The sequence below is a fragment of the Mandrillus leucophaeus genome, unplaced genomic scaffold (genome assembly GCF_000951045.1).
Source record: "Mandrillus leucophaeus isolate KB7577 unplaced genomic scaffold, Mleu.le_1.0 Scaffold1225, whole genome shotgun sequence".
NCBI lineage: Eukaryota > Metazoa > Chordata > Mammalia > Primates > Cercopithecidae > Mandrillus > Mandrillus leucophaeus.
This window is the reverse complement of record NW_012100599.1, coordinates 25,408-43,748: the sequence shown is the minus strand read 5'-3', so window position 1 is coordinate 43,748 and position 18,341 is coordinate 25,408. Positions and strand designations below refer to the sequence as shown.

At 35.8% G+C, this 18,341-nt stretch overlaps 1 protein-coding gene across 1 annotated transcript in view; it reads right to left on the bottom strand.

The window, feature by feature from the left end:
* The window catches only part of EPC2 (enhancer of polycomb homolog 2 (Drosophila)), a 44,679-nt gene that overhangs the window by 20,097 nt on the left and 6,241 nt on the right, over positions 1-18,341 (bottom strand). Inside the window, exons 2-5 of the mRNA XM_011971457.1 lie at positions 13,885-14,091; positions 6,437-6,585; positions 5,563-5,695; positions 3,217-3,408 (exon numbers count right to left, since the gene is read on the bottom strand). Of these exons, the coding sequence (XP_011826847.1) occupies positions 3,217-3,408; positions 5,563-5,695; positions 6,437-6,585; positions 13,885-14,091 (681 nt within the window). The remainder of the gene's footprint in view (positions 1-3,216; positions 3,409-5,562; positions 5,696-6,436; positions 6,586-13,884; positions 14,092-18,341) is intronic.

Sequence of the window (18,341 nt, the reverse complement as noted above, 5' to 3'; positions counted from 1 at the left end):
AAAAACAGATTAAATAATACACAAATATACCGACGACAGGGAAATAATATGTTTTAGATAAATTTCCACCCATAATGATTAAAATTTTTAAAAAAGTTTTGGTACTTCAGTTTCAGTTGTCTCGCACTCTCACTTTGTAGTACATCTCTTTTTCTGACAAATGCTGGCTCAACCATATTTACTTGCAAATTTCTGAATCTCACAAATCCCTCTCTTCCTATTTTGAGAGGAAAAATGTTTTCTCCATACTATTTCCAAACTGTGGTAACTACCACTGAGCAGGGTCATCCAGGGGAGAAAGGTATTTGTTTGAGGTTCCAATATACCTCCACCAACCCTATGGGGGAGACACAGAAACAGTGAGCTGGGGCTGATTCTTCTTCATGGGGAACCAAGCCCCAAACCTGAAATTTGAAAGGAAATCCCAAATGTGAATTTTACACTTTGGTTCCTTTGCAAATAATGTACCTATGCTAAGATATACACAGGAAGTGTCACAAAGTCTCAGAAATTCTGTATATAAAATCTATCACCCCTTCCTCCTAACTACCATTCCCTAGGGGTAGATTCCAGGGGACAAAAGAAGTCTGAGGCATAGGAAGACAAAGCTAATGTTAGGAAAATCGGAAGCACGATCAAGAAGAGGCAGGGTTTTAGTTCTGTTCAGCTGCAATTCAGTGACATAAGTCTGGTTAAAATGTTTGTTCTCTTAAGGCTCCCTATTCCTTGTTCTTGGTTTATCAAACAAAGAAAAAGTATGATTACTTTAATGATCTTGTCAGCAACAAAATTCTCATTTTATAAGAGGTACAGTCTGAATAGCTGCCTCACTGAATGATGCCCAAATATAGGTAAACGTAAATACTTACTCTTTAGTAATATGGGGATACCATAAAATTAAAGAGGATTGTCTAAGACCTAATATAAACAATCAGAACAACGTAAAAGTTTCAAAATGCAATTTTCATGTGAGTATGGGAACTTACTATATAAATCAATGCAAGAATTTGCAGCAGAAATGAAGATCCCTTAATGCACGAGAACCATGACTAGTTATGCTGACTGAGCTCTACTTTCAGGCTGCATGTACTAATTCCACCAATAAAAGTTTCTATAGGTCATAGCACCCTACAGTATCATTCTTTTTTTTTTTTTTGAAACAGGGTCTTGCTCTGTTGCCAAAGCTGGAGTACGATGGTGCAACCTTGGCTCACTGCAACCTTCATCTCCCTGGCTCAAGCGATCCATCTCCCGTCTCAGCCTCCGAGAGTAGCTGGGACTACGGTCATGTGTCACCACGCCTGGCTAATTTTTGTACTTTTGTTTCTGTTTTTTTGGTAAAGATGGAGTTTCACCATGTTGCCCAGGCTGGTCTCCAAGTCCTGGGCTCAAGCAATCCACCTGCTTCGGCTTCCCAAAGTGCTGGGAATTACAGGCATGAGCCACAATGCCCAGTCTGCAGCATCATTCTTAAAGGGCTGGGAATATATAGCAAAACTTTCTAGGCTCTCATTAGTACCACCAATAAAAGCCTATTTTACATATAGTTATCTAACTATGTCGTTTTCTTACTTAACATTTTAAATAATTTCCCATTATGTATAATGTAGATAGAGGCTATCTGACATCTGGGTATTACTGCAGGCATCAAGCCTTTCATCCCCTCTTCCTCTTCTATGTTATGTGCTCCAGCAATGCTAAACTGCTAGGAGTTCCCTCTAATATGTTGTGCCTAGAACCCTTCCCTATACTTTCTATCTTGAAAATTACTCTTTTGTAAGGCACTATATCCCTCATTCCTTCAAACTGGTCATCTGAAGAATGTCCCATGGCTGTTCAAAGCTCTGCCTGAGTCAAACTAGATGATCCTCTGACAAAAGTAATATATGGGTTCATTAAGCACTCCTCAAGGAATAAAATTAAGCATATCTTTGCACATTTGATACTATTCATGACTATCAGAATATTATCTGGGTAGAAAAACTAATCAGTGAAAAAAAAAGAGTAAAACTAGTATAATCCAGCCAAAAGGGACACATTTTATGCAAACTCCAGATTTTAAATGGTTATAGCAATGAAGAGTTTTATAAACAGTCCTGCTTTCAAACATATCTATAATGTTGGTTTTTTAAAAAAAGTTTCCTTAAAGCAAACAAGTCAAAAAGTTAAAATATGATAAAGCTGGCAGTAGGTTCAAGGTCTTTGTTACAGTATTTTCTGTTAAGTTTCCTATGCTATTTTTAAAAAGAGGGTATTGCTAGAGCAGGTGATACACAATATTTTTTGAAAAAATGGATCTTTCTTTTTGTTTGTTTGTTTTTTTGAGACAGAGTCTTGCTCTGTTGCCCAGACTGAAGTGCAGTAGCACGATCTCAGCTCACTGCAAGCTCTGCCTCCCGGGTGCACGCCATTCTCCTACCTCAGCCTCCTGAGTAGCTGGGACTACAGGCACCCGCCACCATGCCTGGCTAATTTTTTGTATTTTTAGCAGAGACGGGGTTTCACTGTGTTAGCCAGGATGGTCTCGATCTCCTGACCTTGTGATCTGCCCGCCTTGGCCTACTAAAGTGCTAGGATTACAGGCGTGAGCCACCGCGCCCGGCAGGATCTTTTAATATATAAAGTAAAAGTCTTATTTTAAAAACAGCACTTATAAAAATAAATATTTTTTAATTGCGCACATTTTTCTATAAAGCTGTTGCAATATTTATCAAAGAGTTAAAATTCGAATCAGTCCCTTTAAGTCTTTTTTAGAATCAAACAGCCATTACCTAACAAATTAGCAAAATTTACATTAAAAGTTATAAAACACAATGCTGGTGGACTGTGGTAAAAAGGAAAGTATTGTTGATATTTTCAATATTTACAATTATATATTAACTGTCTTAAAATATTGATAATTTTTGGTTAGTAACTAGTAATTCAATTACTAAGAATCTATTTTAAATACAGAGGGAAAAGATCTAAGTTCATTTTTATAAATGGAAAAACTGAAAACCATGTGCTCCACAAGAGAGTAAATTCTATACAAGTGATGAAAGATAATACAGAGTAAATACCATTTCAGTGGCTACATAAATAATGTGTAAATGTTTATGCTACATACATTAGGGGAACAAAGCAAGAATAAAAACTCTAAGATAGCAATTGCTTTAAAAATATAACAATATAAAATACTAGCAGGAAATATCTTTAAAATAGTTTTAAAACAAGCACCTGTGGAAATTCATCTTCATCTGAGCTGTGAAAGTCATATTGCTTAATGTCACTCTTATTGATCACAGGCAATGTCTCTGGAGTGGGTTGCTGAGATGTTATCAAAGCCTCTGCTTTAGGCTTCTTTGGGTACTTCTTCTTTTGACGAACCACATCAGAAGCCTCTTCTTTCAAAGACAAATGATGAGGGTGCTGTTTACATGACGATTTTTCCCCCAAAAGGAAGAAATAAAAATCATTTTAGAAATCATGAAAAACTATACTGCTCTTTGAAAAACATACATTTTTACCCAGGAGGTGATTTTATTATTTTTAATATGCAAAAATTATTCTGTGTTCATAAATTGAAACATGTTTTACTTTCTGCAACTTATGATGAAAAATAATTATGGTATTTAAATTTGCTTTTTACATTATTATTACTACTTTAAACTATGTGAGGAATTTTTTGGATTGCTCTATTATGTAATCCAGTATTTAAAAGGTATTTAAATTCAATTTTTATTTAAATCTGCTGTACTGATAAAAATTAATCACTATTTTTATTTTTAAGTATCTTCAACTGGATCATGAGTTTATTGTCATTTCTACACTTAGATCCAATTTTTTAAAATGTCTGTTCCATGGATGTAAATCTTTTGAGAAAAATAAGCTTAACTAGGAAAAAAAAACCCTCACTTTTTAGAATGTATAATTACTGCAGCAACCGAACAGTAACTGTTCTGAAGTCCCGCAGGCTTCTGTGGAGGTTCCTGAGAGGCCATCTGGCAAAGACACTCACTGAAGGGGTAGTGCCCCTACCTCCCCTCAACAGAGCAGCTCTGTTACTGTTTTAACATACTGGCATTCCTTTTAATAAAAAGGGATCTGCCACTTTAAAAGTTGGAAAAGACTGTTCCAAGCACCAAGGTACAAACTACAAAACTTGTACTTTTCCACATCTAGTCCAGATGTTAACTACTTTAGGGTCAAAAACAGTACACACAATAAAAATATTGTTTGAAAGGCAAATTATATTTAGTGAGATATAAAATTTTTCATATAATGGGCATAACTATTACATCAAAAACAAAGCCCCAACTTTCAGAAACTTCCCACATTTTAAAGTGGGATACGTGACAAAGTAAATATAGTTAACCATGTGTAATGGAGTAGGACAACAATGGATGCAACCAAATTCCTAAAGTTAGTATTTAGGAAGGCTGAGTATTTATTCATAGAGGAGGTCTGAAATGAGAATCAATATCTAATAAAGGCTGATTCTGTCAGTAATTATGGGTTAAGATTTTCATACTGCAATGCTTAACAATCATATATACCTAGGAAAAGCACTGATTAACACAAAATGGATTTTTAAAAGTAACTTACAAAATGACATTTGCATTGATAACTTTTTTGGCTATAGAGGCAAGTGAGATTTAGAGAGAATCAGGATGGTGGGCTAGATGCCTGTGATTAATAAGAAAGAACTTTAGTGTTTGAATTGACATGAGCTGAATGAAGGAGTCTTCCTGCTCCACACTCTTTCTTGACCTTTAAGAATGAATCCATGAAAAATGAGAACTGTGTACATTTTTAAAAGATGAATTTTCCACAAACACCCTAGGTCATTTAAAAAATTTTGCTACAGAGTAAGGCTCTATTGTCTAGAAGCTTCAGTCAATACCTGTTTCTTACTTAAATCTATGCTCCTTAAAATTAAAAGCTTTATTAGTTTTCATATTTCCCAATTAAATACTTTAATTAATGTACCAAGTGAGGACCGAATAAATATAGTTATCTAGTCCAAGTGACTAAAATAACTACTGAGTCTGGCTCTTTTATTAGGAAGAAACTGTGACCCAGAAATTACAGGACTTTCTCAAAGTCACTCAAGGTAGATAACAATTGATAAATGCTGGCTCTGGAAATGATGATGACAATAAGAAGAATTTTCAATAGTCTCAATGAAGAAAGCTTTAATTTGAGGTTTTGATTCCTTCCATTACAATGCAAGGTTTGCTAAGGCTAGTGATAATAACTAGACTCTAATTACCTTTATTCTCTAGGGAGGCAGATAGCATATTGAAAGTGACAGACTATTAGACCTGAATTGAAACCGTGAATCTGCCACCTACTAGCTATTATCTAGAAATCACATAGATGCAACAACTACCTCTAAGGGTTGTTATGAGGATTAATTGGTCAGTATGTATATAAATACTCCTAGCAAAGTGCTTGGCTCATGGTAAGAACTAAAGTCATGTTAATTACTTTTTCCTTACTCAAACCATATAAGACAACAGCAGAAATCAATAATTATCTGATCAACATTACCACACATACTTCTTCCCAGACAATATTCACCTTAGTTTTACATTCTTGAACTTTGTGATGATTTCCATTATGAAGAGTTGCTGGAGTGGCATATAACTCTTTTTCTGATCTATTGATTTTCACTTCATTAAGGATTTCACCACCATAGTCTCCCAAATGGTATCTTGAAAAAGTAACAACATATAAGAAAACATTGCCTAGTTTAACAATAAAGAAGTGATACCTCAATTAATTGGAAGTCACCTAGTCAAAAAGAGCTAACAATCAAATTACTTTTAAAAGATAAAATTTACAGGAATAAAGAAACAGGGATTTTGTAAAAACAAAACAAACCAAAAAATTGAAAAAATGCCTAAGGTACACAGCAAACAAATTTCTTACATATATTATCTAATCAAGCACTAGGAAATGTTTAGAATGCTTACTTCAGGAATCACACAAAATTCTGTTTCCATTCAGTCTATTTCATTTTGTAGGAAAATATACTATATTAGAGAACACATTTTTAAAAGGAGTTGAAACAAAAAATGTCTACCTACTCAGAAAATAAAATCAATACTCATTTCCCTCAGATTTTACTTAATAGAAACTTTAATACGGAGAAGTAAACAAGATGATCACTAGAGTTCTTTTCTAAATAAAATTCAATGATTCTGCCAAAACAAAATTAAGTATAGGATCTACAGTATACACAAAACTCTACCAAAATCTGTAATCCAAATTGATAACTTAATCTATAAAAAGAAAAACTAGTAACCACAAATCTTTAAAAACTATAAATTCTTACAGAATCAATATCAACTGTCATAAAGTTTAACCTGATCCCCCCTAAAAATCTTTTGGTTCATTTTGCCCATCATTTGGTAAAGTTGTCATTTTACTGTTTTAACAGGCGCAATGTTACCTTTTCTCCACAACTTCTAAGGTTAAGTGCAATAATTCTCGTTTTGTTTTCTCTCTTCTCTTAATCATTTCCAAAATTGTTATGGCTCTACTAAATTCTCGCCTCAGTTTCAACATCTTTTCATACGAGGCTTCATCATTCTTACGATTCTATTAAAAATAATAATTTTAGAAGAATAAACAACCCAGTTATCTACATTTCCGGCTTTATTCAATAAATTCTTATCAGACCTGAATTTATCCTATAAAAGTAAAACGTTAAAAAAAATCATCTGAACAGCAACCTATGTAAGATAACCTCTATCTATTTAACTCTGAAAATATAAGTACAAGCAAGTATCTCTCGATAAATACTCAGAAAAAAAATGTTGTCAGCTGTTGAAAAGGTAGAATGGCATAAGGAGATAATTTCAATGTAAACAAACAAAAAATATTCACCTGAAACAAAATCTGTTATTGGAAAATGTAGTGCATTCAGCGTGTAGGAAAGTATTTTCCAATGACAGAGAGGAACAGTTCTATCCAGATCAAGGTAACAGTCAAAATGAGTCCCCCCATACATTCATCCATCCATCACCAGCTCTGTACCTGGGGGCTGGATGGTATGATACTCTGTACTACTATGTGAACATGAACAATGACCAGTAAAGCTTCACTTCAGAAACTCAGAAAACTGGAAGTAGGATAACAACCATTTGAAGAAATCGGATTGTCATTTTTCAATGTAATGTAACACCCCACTGCTGAGTAGAAAAGAGATTTAGCAAAAATACCGAATTTCAGAACACTATTAGCTTTTCAACTAATTATTATACAAAGTGAAAGCCCTGCTACATAACTAGAAAAGGCTCACTTGTAATTAGCAGCATCTATTTGTATATAAAATTATTACTAATGTAAACTATTTTGTTAAATCAAACATCCACAGATTCCTCACTTTACTATTAGGCATGGAACTATTTGTTTAAAAGTAGACCACTACCACCCCTCCAATCTATGCCAGAGTGAACTGTACTTAAGCAATCATTCATTCCTTGAGTTAATAATTCGAAATGACATTAGAAAAAACCTAAAGAATATCAGAGGTTTCATACTGGAGGATTATAAAAGAGAAAATAACAATTGAGAAAAAGTCAAAGTTATACTGTTTTTCTTTTGTGTATAATTTCCTGCATTTGAAAAATAATAGTCATATGTTAAAAATAACCTATACTAGGTCCCATTATGGTACTCCACATCGAATATTAAAAATAAGTCATCCTTTTGTGTAATTAAAAAAAATTCATCTTTTTCTCCTTCATTACTATGACAAAAGGTAAAATCTAAAGCATATGTTTAAGCTTTTTTTTTAAACAGGCAGCAATAATACCTTTCAATTAAATAAATCAGTATTATCAACAGTAACTATTAAAGTGCCTACACTGTGCAGGGTATTGCACATGTCCCTTACCCTCAAAAGGCTTAGAATCTAGTAAGGATGACAGACAGAAAACAGATATACAGAATCGTAAGGCAGATAATAATATGAGGTTACACACCAGCTGGCAGCTGAGTAATACTCAAAAGTGCACCAGAACCTTTTATACAGCTCCCCTCTTCAGTAAGTGTACCTCATTGACTTCTCTTCTATCCTGTCTTACTTGTATCTTGTTTTGCATTTGTGTATGTGTATGTGTGTGTATGTGTGTGTGAGACAGTCTCACTCTATTGCCCAGGCTGGAGTGCAGTGGCGTGATCTCAGCTAACTGCAACCTCTGCCTCCCAGGTTCAAGCGATTCTCTTGCCTCAGCCTCCCTCCTCCCTCAGCCTCAGTAGCTGGGAGTACATGAATCCACCACCATGCTCAGCTACTTCTTATATTTTTAGAAGAGACAGGGTTTCATCATGTTGAGCAGTCTGGTCTCAAACTCCTGACCTCAAATGATCCGCCCACTTTGGCCTCCCAAAGTGCTGGGATTACAGGCATGAGCCTCTGCTCCCAGCCTCTGTTCTCTTTATGCCCAAATAATCACTGTTCCTAACTTTCCTTTCTCCAGTCTTGACCTTTAAAAGAAACAAACAAACAAACACACAAACAAAAACCAAAAACCCTTTTTGTTTTGAAATAGTTTCAGACTTAAAAAAAAGTTACAAAAACAGTATAACGAATTCTCATATATCTTCATCCAGATTCTCTAAAGGTTAACGTTTTACATTTGCTTTATCTCTCTATATGTGTATACATATAAATGTATGAATAGAAACACACACATCTAGAAAGTATCAGCAGCACTATTTTTGAAAAATTTCAAGAGAATCTGAAGATATAAAATGCCCCTTTATCCCTATATACTTTAATATATATTTTCTAAAAAAATGATATTCACATATAACCACAGTACAATTATTAAACTCTGGAAATTAACATTAATATAATCTTATTACTTAATTTCTTTATACATATAAACTTTATTCATATTTCAACAATTGTCCCACTAATGTGCTTTACAGCAAAAAATACAGTTACTGTTATAAGGACATCAGTAAGATAACAACTTTTATTATAAGAATACATTTTTTGGCCGGGCGCAGTGGCTCACGCCTGTAATCCCAGCACTTTGGAAGGCCAAGATGGTTGGATCACCTGAGGTCAGGAATTCGAGACCAGCCTGGCCAACATGGTAAAACCCAGTCTCTACTAAAAATACAAAAATTAGCTGGGTGTGGTGACGGGCGCCTATAATCCCAGCTACCCGGGAGGCTGAGGCAGGATAATTGCTTGATCCCAGGAGGCAGAGGTTGCAGTGAGCAGACATTGGGCCACTGCACTCCAGCCTGGACGACAAGAGCAAGACTCCGTCTTAAACATAATAACAACAACAACAACAACAACAACAACAATAAATTTTTTCCTGGTCTAGGATCTGACTCCATATTAAAAACCACATTTGGTTGTCATGTTTCTTTAATCTTCTGTAATTTAATCTCCTTATCTTTGTCTTTTGTATCTTTCAGTGATTACGATCTTAATATTTTCAAAGAGTAGAGACTATGTTGTAGAATATTCCTCAATTTGGGTTTCATTAATGTTTTTCCATGATTAAACTCAGGTTATGTATTTTTGGTACAACTACCACAAAAGTGGTATTGTATCCCTCTCATATCAGGAGGTCAAAGATACTATTTGTTCCATTACCGCTGATACTAACTTCGATTCCCTGATTAAGATGGCATCTCCCAGGTTGCCCTAGTCAGATACTATTTTTCCCCTTTAAATTAACAAGTATGTTAGGCTGGGCACAGTGGCTCATGCCTGCAATCCCAGCATTTCGGGAGGCTGAGCCAGGCAGATCACTTGAGGTCAGGAGTTCAATACCAGCCTGGCCAACATAGTGAAACCCCGTCTCTACGAAAAATACAAAAATTACCCGGGTGTGGTGGCAAGTGCCTGTAGTCCCAGCTACTCGGGAGGCTGAGGTAGGGGAATCACTTGAACCCAGGAGGCAGAGGTTGCAGTAGGACGAGATTGTGCCACTGCATTCCAGCCTGGGCAACAGAACAAGACTTCATCTCAAAAAATTAATTAATTAATTAACAAGTATGTTGTAGGACTACAGAAACACTATTTAATCATCAAACTTCCCCCCTTAAGTTTAATAACCATTAATTCTAACTTTTGCCTGAAACAATTATCTATATTATTATGGTGGTTGCCAAATATTGATATTGTAATTCCATCATTCTGCCAACATTTACAGGTTTGGAAATCTACTGTAAGGAAATGCTGTCTATTCATTCATCCATACCCACCCACTCACCCACATCAGTATGGACTCATGGGTTACTGTAAGGGGTGGAATCCATTACTTTCATAATCTATTTTGATGCTCAAACTTTCCCAGCTCTTATCAGTGGAGTCCCCTTTCAAGCTGGCTCCTGCATCCTTCTGGCATGGCTCCAATGTTCTTCAATCATATTCTTATTTTCTCGTATAACAAAATGTGTGTTCCAGGCTTATCTTTGTATTTTCCCAGCCCTAGACCTGGGATAATTTTCCTAAGGAGCCCTAGTTCCCTTTAATGAAAAACAGATTTATTTTATTTTATACAGTATTTTATTATATTATTTTACTTTATTTTATATATTTTATTATTTTTGAGACAGAGTTTCGCTCTTGTTGCCCAGGCTGGAGTGCAATGGTGTAATTTTGGCTCCCTGCAACTTGTCTCCTGGGTTCAAGCGATTCTCCTGCCTCAGCCACCTGAGTAGCTGGGATTACAGGTGTGCGCCACCACACTGGACTAATTTTGTATTTTTAGTAGAGATGAGGTGTCTCCACGCTGGTCAGGCTGGTCTTGAACTCTCGACCTCAGGTGATCTGCCCGCCTCAGCCTCTGAAAGTGCTGGGATTACAGGCGTGAACCACCATGCCCAGCCAAAAAACAGTATTTAAAATCAACATCTACATGCTAGGCATGCCCATTTCTACTGGGTGTCACTGCTTCCAGGGACTCTCGGTGAACAGAACTAGGAAACATGTATGTAATATGTGTATGTACATATACGCACAGATCTATATCTATTTCGAACTATATCAGTATTAAAAATCACAAGTTCATATCGACATTTTTTCTATCCTTCTAAGATGGCCCTCTTCCCTGTATCCAAATCCGCTTGCCCCCTTTACTCCTTCTCACAACCATCTCTGCTCAGGGCCATCTCCTTTCTCCCTAATACAGTTACATATTACAGTTCTGTACTTGCTGCCAAATCTCTAGGGAAGTGATTCTCAAATTGTTACACTACAGAATAAACTGTACATCTTTTCATGACCAAGATGATTCACAGGTGACTGTTATGTAGTGCAGCTAGAACTGACAACCACTACCCTGGGAATTTCCTCTCTTAACTATCTTACTTCTTCTGGGCCTTACAAAGGGAGGACAGAAGGCACAGACACTAAGAGTTGAATCTATGTGGTTAAATATATTAAATGTATATGCTGATCCAGGATTTCCCAATCGGTGCATTCAGACATGCTGGTGCCTTAAGACTATCTCATTTAAGAATGCCCCCAAGTATTCACATGCTCCTTAATTAAATATCGGTTCAGCGACTTAAAATTAAATTCTAGACAGCCAAATATTTCAGAAGACCTTTTACCCTTTGCATCAACTACACAAGTGTTTCTGAGTTTGTAGAAATAGAAAACAGAGAGCCTTTGTTAGTTGTATTCATTTTTGCATACCCCAATGCTTGCCACCTCCTGAACACCTAGGGAGTATTCATTATTTGAGTCTTTCCCATGTTTCTCGTTTCAAAACACAAAAACATTTCTAACTAGCAACGGTGAGCATGATAGGGAATCGTCTTTGGTCTTACCACTGAAAACAAAAGGAATAAAAAGTAAAGAGCATCAGAAAAGAAAATGTACCTCTTTGCAGAGGAAAATGGAAAAACAAACAAGAGAAAGGGTAGGAATCAGAGTGTCAGGAAAATCTGTATTAGTGACCACAAAATAAAGAAATGCCTAAACACAAGAACCAGTTACTAGCAATTCTCTAATGGTAAGAACAAAAGAAGAATAAAACATATTTTAACATTCAAAAAATATTGTCAATATACCAATTAATACTGCTAATCTTAGGTATTCCATACCTATTCACTAAAGGAAGTCCGATAATAGTTTTCCTCCAAAAGGCATTGCTAACGGTCTGTTTTGCAATATATCTGAAATTAATTACAGTCATGCATTGCTTACTGACACAGATAAGATTTGACGGGTTGGATGTGGTGGCTCATGCCTGTAATCCCAGCACTTTGGGAGGCCAAGGTGGGAGGACAGCTTGAGCCCAAGAGTTCAAGACCAGTCTGGGCAATACAGTGAGATCCAGTCTCTTAAACAAATAAATGAACAAAGTTCTGAGAAATGTGTTGTTAGGCAATTTCTTTGTTACACAAATATCAGTGTACTTACATAAACCTAGAAGGTGTAGCCTACTGCTGCTAGGCTACAAACCTGTATAGCGTGTTACTGTACTGAATACTGTAGACAACTCTGACATAAGGTAGGTACTTGTGTATCTAACATATCTAAACATAGAAAAGGTACAGTAAAAATACAGTATTATAATCTTAGGGGATCACCATCATATATGCAGTCCATCAGTGACCGAAATGTTATACAACACATGACTGTATACTGCTTTCAAAAAGCGATTCATAGTTCAGGTTTTTCTAATGATTTAGATAAACCTCTCTTTCCTCATGTCCAACAGTCCACATTTATAAAGTCTTACTGTATTTATGAACTTATCTCATTTCAGTCTTAGAAAAGTGTCAAATCTTCATAAAATATTACAGATTCCCTTAGCTAAGAACCAGAATGCCAAATTAAAAACTCAAGTCTGGGTCAGGGAATGTCATCTACACTTGGGAAATCCATCCTCTAATGTTTCAAAAAATCACATCCTCAAGAATTATAGAAATTCTGGTTATTAACCAGGAAGAGAGTTTCTCCTAAAATATACTATCCTTGGCAGCTGTCATGCTTCACAGCTGTTACATTATTAACAGCTGACAAGGACAAGCTTTCAATGTTAGGAGAATCCACAGAAAATGCTTTGGCTTCCATTATAATTCGTTATTTTACATTTATATGTTCCTGATACTTATGTGTGGGGTTACTATTAATCATGAGAAATGGAAGACAGTGAATATGCCTTTAGAATAGTGCTTTCCTCTATACCATATCATTTAACAGTATGAGATCCTGTTTCTCTTACTTAAAATTCTGCTTTATACTGCTTCTGAAAGCCAGATGGGAACAAGCTCATCAATTTGAAATCAAACACAACTGACAACTCAGAAAAGGAGAAAGATTCCACTGCTACCTTTGACTGTTTGCAGAACAGGGTTGAAAATGAACCCTTCTCTACTTCCCACGACCCTATAGTAGCCAGAGGCAGCAAGGTCCATTTTCACTTGGAAGAACTACAATATGGTTTCCAAGGAACTGTAAGGTCTCAAGTGAGCAACAAGGAATAGTAGTATTATTTCAAGTTATCAGCTTCCCAAACACAGCAGATCTGTGATAGAGTATTTAGTTTACTGAAGAGCTCAAAACTTCCAAGGTGCATAAGGACACAAAATTACTCATATCACTTTAACTGCAAGCATAAAATGGTATGATCAGTACCTTTATAAAAGGCATAGGTAGCAGATAAACAGCATAAACAACTGACCAATAGAAGCTACTGAAAAGTAGGATTTCTTGTGGTGGGCCAGTGGCGCAAAGGATAATGCGTCTGACCACGGGTCAGACGAAAAGTAGTATTTCTTATAGAAGGTCATCAATGCCATTAGCTCCCATTATGTTCAAATTAGTCAAGTTACTAGAAAAAAAAAAAAAAAACTATTGATCTTAAATACTATTAAGCTACCTTCAATGAAACCTAATTTGCACATTACCTTTCGAGTTTGCATTTTCTCTGTTCTTCTCCGAAAGGCAACATAAGGGTCATTGTTGGTAGAGCCATCTCTTTTCTCTTGTTTTATCTGAGGAATGAGGGATGGCCCCCTGCAGTTTTTACGTTTTCTCACCCAGTAGTCGTATACAGCTTTAATAAGGTAATCATCTTCGTTTAGCAGCAGTTTTGCTTCTTGAAGTGTTACAAGCTAAATGAAAAATACAAAATGTCATTGGTTACAATGTTTGCAAAAAGAAATAAAAGTTAGATTATGGCTGTAGAAAAAAATGTGACCAGTTCGAATAACTACAAACAGATAATATTATGGTAGGTGAAGACACAATTCAATTCAACTTAATGAAGGAATCATTAATTTGGAGATTTATCTAAAAACTAGTATTTTTCCCTGAGAGGTAGTGAGCTGTATAACTGAAAATACTTAAGACCGGATTAATGATATTTTGGAAGACTATAATAAATTTATCCCTCAGGTAAGTCTTGGACTAGAAGACATCCAAGATCCTTCAAAATTCTGATATTATACACATTTGAGGATCTATCAGTTTTCAAGTCTACTAGCTTGTGTGTTTTCCTATAGAAAGTAGAAGGTATGGGGGTTTCTTTTTATGTGCCTCCAAAATAAAAGATGAATATTCTCGAATATATTGCAACTTACTATAATATATCTCTTTTGGAATTGATTATAAAAACAAACTTAGCATGTTTCCAGAAGTTTCAACATTATGCAATTTTGAATTCTTTGTACCAGTGACATATAAAATAATTCCTCTATCCAAGTGTTAAGTACTAGAAAATCCTTATTCTTAACACATTCTGCTAATGACAATGTCATCTCCTGGGACAGTGGCCCTAGGACGGTTCCCTTAGGAGCTCTAATGCTGGTATTTCAGGGACCTACCTCTTTTTCAATGCAGCCAGCATAATGCTGACACATCTCAAATTAAGGCTGTAAACATTTGCGTGGTCACATTTGTTGCCTTGCACCTTGAGATCAGATAAGACAATCGGCTTTAGTAGGATGGAATGGGGGTTACACATATCCATTTACAGCAAACATTAGAAAAAGATCATGCCATTTCAGGGCTGGGAAGTCTCGCTGAAGTGATGCTATCCCAATCTTTTTACTTGTATTATTTTAGAGATGAAGGCTCATTTTCAGAAGCTGAGATACTTCCCAAGAAATGTTTCCCTAGTACTTGGAAATGAAGAGAAAATTTATCTCATTGAAATTATAAGATCAATACAAAAATTGACCTGTAAGTTGTATGAAGTCTATTGAAGAAGTCAAAATTCACCAAATAAATTTCTCATAATTTCTTGTGTTGGTATAACTTCATGGAATAAAGGCACTGATCACTGGACTTCAAGTGCTATGATGATGATTTCTAGAATTAATTAGTCAGTTTCTTACTGTAATTTGTCTGCCTAGTTTGACCACAGGAAGAGAATACAATGACAATGTCAACTTAAGTATTCTAGTCCATGTCACAATACATTGAGTGCATTAAAATAGTAAGTGGCCATTCTATGGTTACCCAATGTCTTAGCAGAGGTAGCTTAACTACATCTGAGAGGCTGCATTTGGTCCTTTTTTTTTTTTTTTTTTCTTTTTTCCCCAGGCTGGAGTGCAGTGGCCAGATCTCAGCTCACTACAAGCTCCGCCTCCCGGGTTCACGCCATTCTCCTGACTCAGCCTCCCAAGTAGCTGGGACCACAGGCGCCCGCCACCTTGCCCGGCTAGTTTTTTTGTACTTTTTAGTAGAGACGGGGTTTCACCATATTAACCAGGATGGTCTCGATCTCCTGACCTCGTAATCCGCCCGTCTCGGCCTCCCAAAGTGCTGGGATTACAGGCTTGAGCCACCGCGCCCGGCCTGCATTTGGTCCTTAAAGTGGATAGCCAGAGTCTGGAAAATAAGACCACACTCATAAGAACCAGTATTTCCAAACATCCACCTTTAAGTGGGATAACTTTCTACTGTTAGCTGGAGTTCTCCAGAATGGTGATGTCAACCCCAGTCTACAACAACAGTGGTAGAATAAGAACAGAGCTTTCTAGATCTAATAAAATTCTACCTTGTGCTGACAGCATCACAGGCAGTTCTCATGTGTTCTGGAGGCCAAGGGAAACAATTCTGTGATGTGTTACATGTGCTTCGGCTTCTTGATCATTTCATCTTTGATAAAATTTTGTTATCCTCACTATTAAATCAAGAGCTTAAAGTAACCTCAGAATGGGGAGAAGGATAAGAGCTCTTTCCACTAATCAGCAGAACAGTAATGAGTTTCTTATATAACAGTACTCAGGTTAACACTGCTTCCTATGCTCCTGCATGGTATGTTGAAATTAAAACACCTGCTCAGATTTCTCCCTCTGGTGCTTCTTGCTCCAGCTTACAATGTGTATTGCCGTGTTGTTAAAAGCCCTCTTTATATCACAAGTAATAAGAATTCAACACACACTTTACAGTTAAACATTCTGATATTTCTTTCCAGCGTTAACTATTTTTTCAGTTCACTGCTGTATGTTGTTATACAGCAACACTCTATTTTATGAGTAATCTTGGTTTTAATAATTCTGCAAAAATTATCTTTAGCTACTCTGAGGCAACCAGTATCACTGTATCTCTATTGTGGGTACAGCATCAATGTGAGTGGGGAAGAGCTACTTGTCACATATTATTATGTCACATGATTAAAAATCTGCGAAATCACAACCTCACTATTTTTATACAGTACAAAAAAAGTTCTGTCATTTAGCACCAGATGCAGTGGCATGCAACTGTAGTCCTAGCTACTCGGGAGAGCCACTTAAGCTCAGGAGTTCAAGTCCGGTCTGGGCAGCATACTGAGAACCCCTACTTCTAAAAAAATTAAAAATAAAAATGTTCCATCATTTAGCATGTACTTCACTCACTAAAAAGCAGTAGAAACCAGCTACTTAACTGGCAAAAGGGTCTGGTAAATTTATTATTTCCAAGATAGCTCTGAGTTGATTTACATTATTTACTTATTATAGGGATGGGGAGATTAAAAAAAAGTATCCTACCATATAGGCTTTTCTTCTAGACGGCTACTAGCTCTGTGAGGACAAGGACCACTTAGTTTGTTAATCAACAAAATCTGTAGTCTAGCAAGTTCAACAAATATATTTTGAATACATAAATGAAGTATACGTAAAAATTAATGTATTTTAATTTATGAAACATTGAGTTAAGCAGTAATTTAATTTACAAAACAGTCAACTAGGAAGTTATTAAAAATTATCATCAGCCCATTAATGGGTTAAAGAATGTGGGGAAGATAAGGGAAAAAACTTTAAGATGAATTTGCTACCTAAAGAAACTCATGACATGGCAATAAAGGTAAGACAAACACAAAATTAATAAGAGAACAACGTGAGAACTTTGGAACTGAGCATTACTATAATAAGATACAGGGCAGAGCAGGACAAATTTCCATCTGGGACTGCCTATATTGTGTTCAGGGTTGATAAGTAAACACCTCTTTGCTACACAAGTTTTACTTTACACTCTTCAAGAATGAATGACCACAGCTCAAAACCAACACAGTGAAATTATAATATGATTCTAAATAGATAATACTGGAAACATCTTATTTATCAAATGACCCCTAATTTACACAATGCCACAAAATTACGGCAAGCCAATCTGAAATGAAAACATCAGCATTCAATGAAATCAAAATATACATAGTTACACATTTTAAGTATTCTGCATAAATTAAATTAAGGCAAAAAACATTATCTTCTTCAAAGACCCAGAAAATGGAAAAGGTCTTCAGACTACAACAACAAAGACTGGTAGAGTTATAAAGTTCTCCTGTCTTCGGGTAAGTGCTCAAACATAAATCATGTGCTACTTTTTTTTTAAAGGGACATATGTCTACATCAAAAAAGAAAATAGCTGTGTAAATTCTAAGACTGCTAATGCTATACAGCTAAATAAAATACTTTTCTCTCCCACAGAAGGGTGATACTAATCCATTAAAACACTTACGATCTTCATGCTTGAGATGAGTATTTTAGAAGGATTTATCAATTCATTTCTTCCTCTAAATTTTCCACTATAGTTTTCTGATTCTCAACAGTGCTAACCCACATTGAACCACAAATAGAGTAAGGAAATTAGAGTGATAAAATGATCACAAAAAAAAAAAAAGATCTCTTCAATTCCATGAATAACCTTCTAAGGTCTTAAAAACTGTCAAGAATTCTATTAATCTGCCATTTAGGAGACAATTCTAACTACATACTGACAGATCACTAATGCTGAAACTAACCTTCTCTGCAGTCATAGGAATGACCCCCCTGATCTTTTCATAATACAAAGTTAAAACAAATCTGAATAAGACAACACTTTAAATGAGATGAAATGGAAGACATAAATTCAAATTACTTTTATAATCTGACTGCTC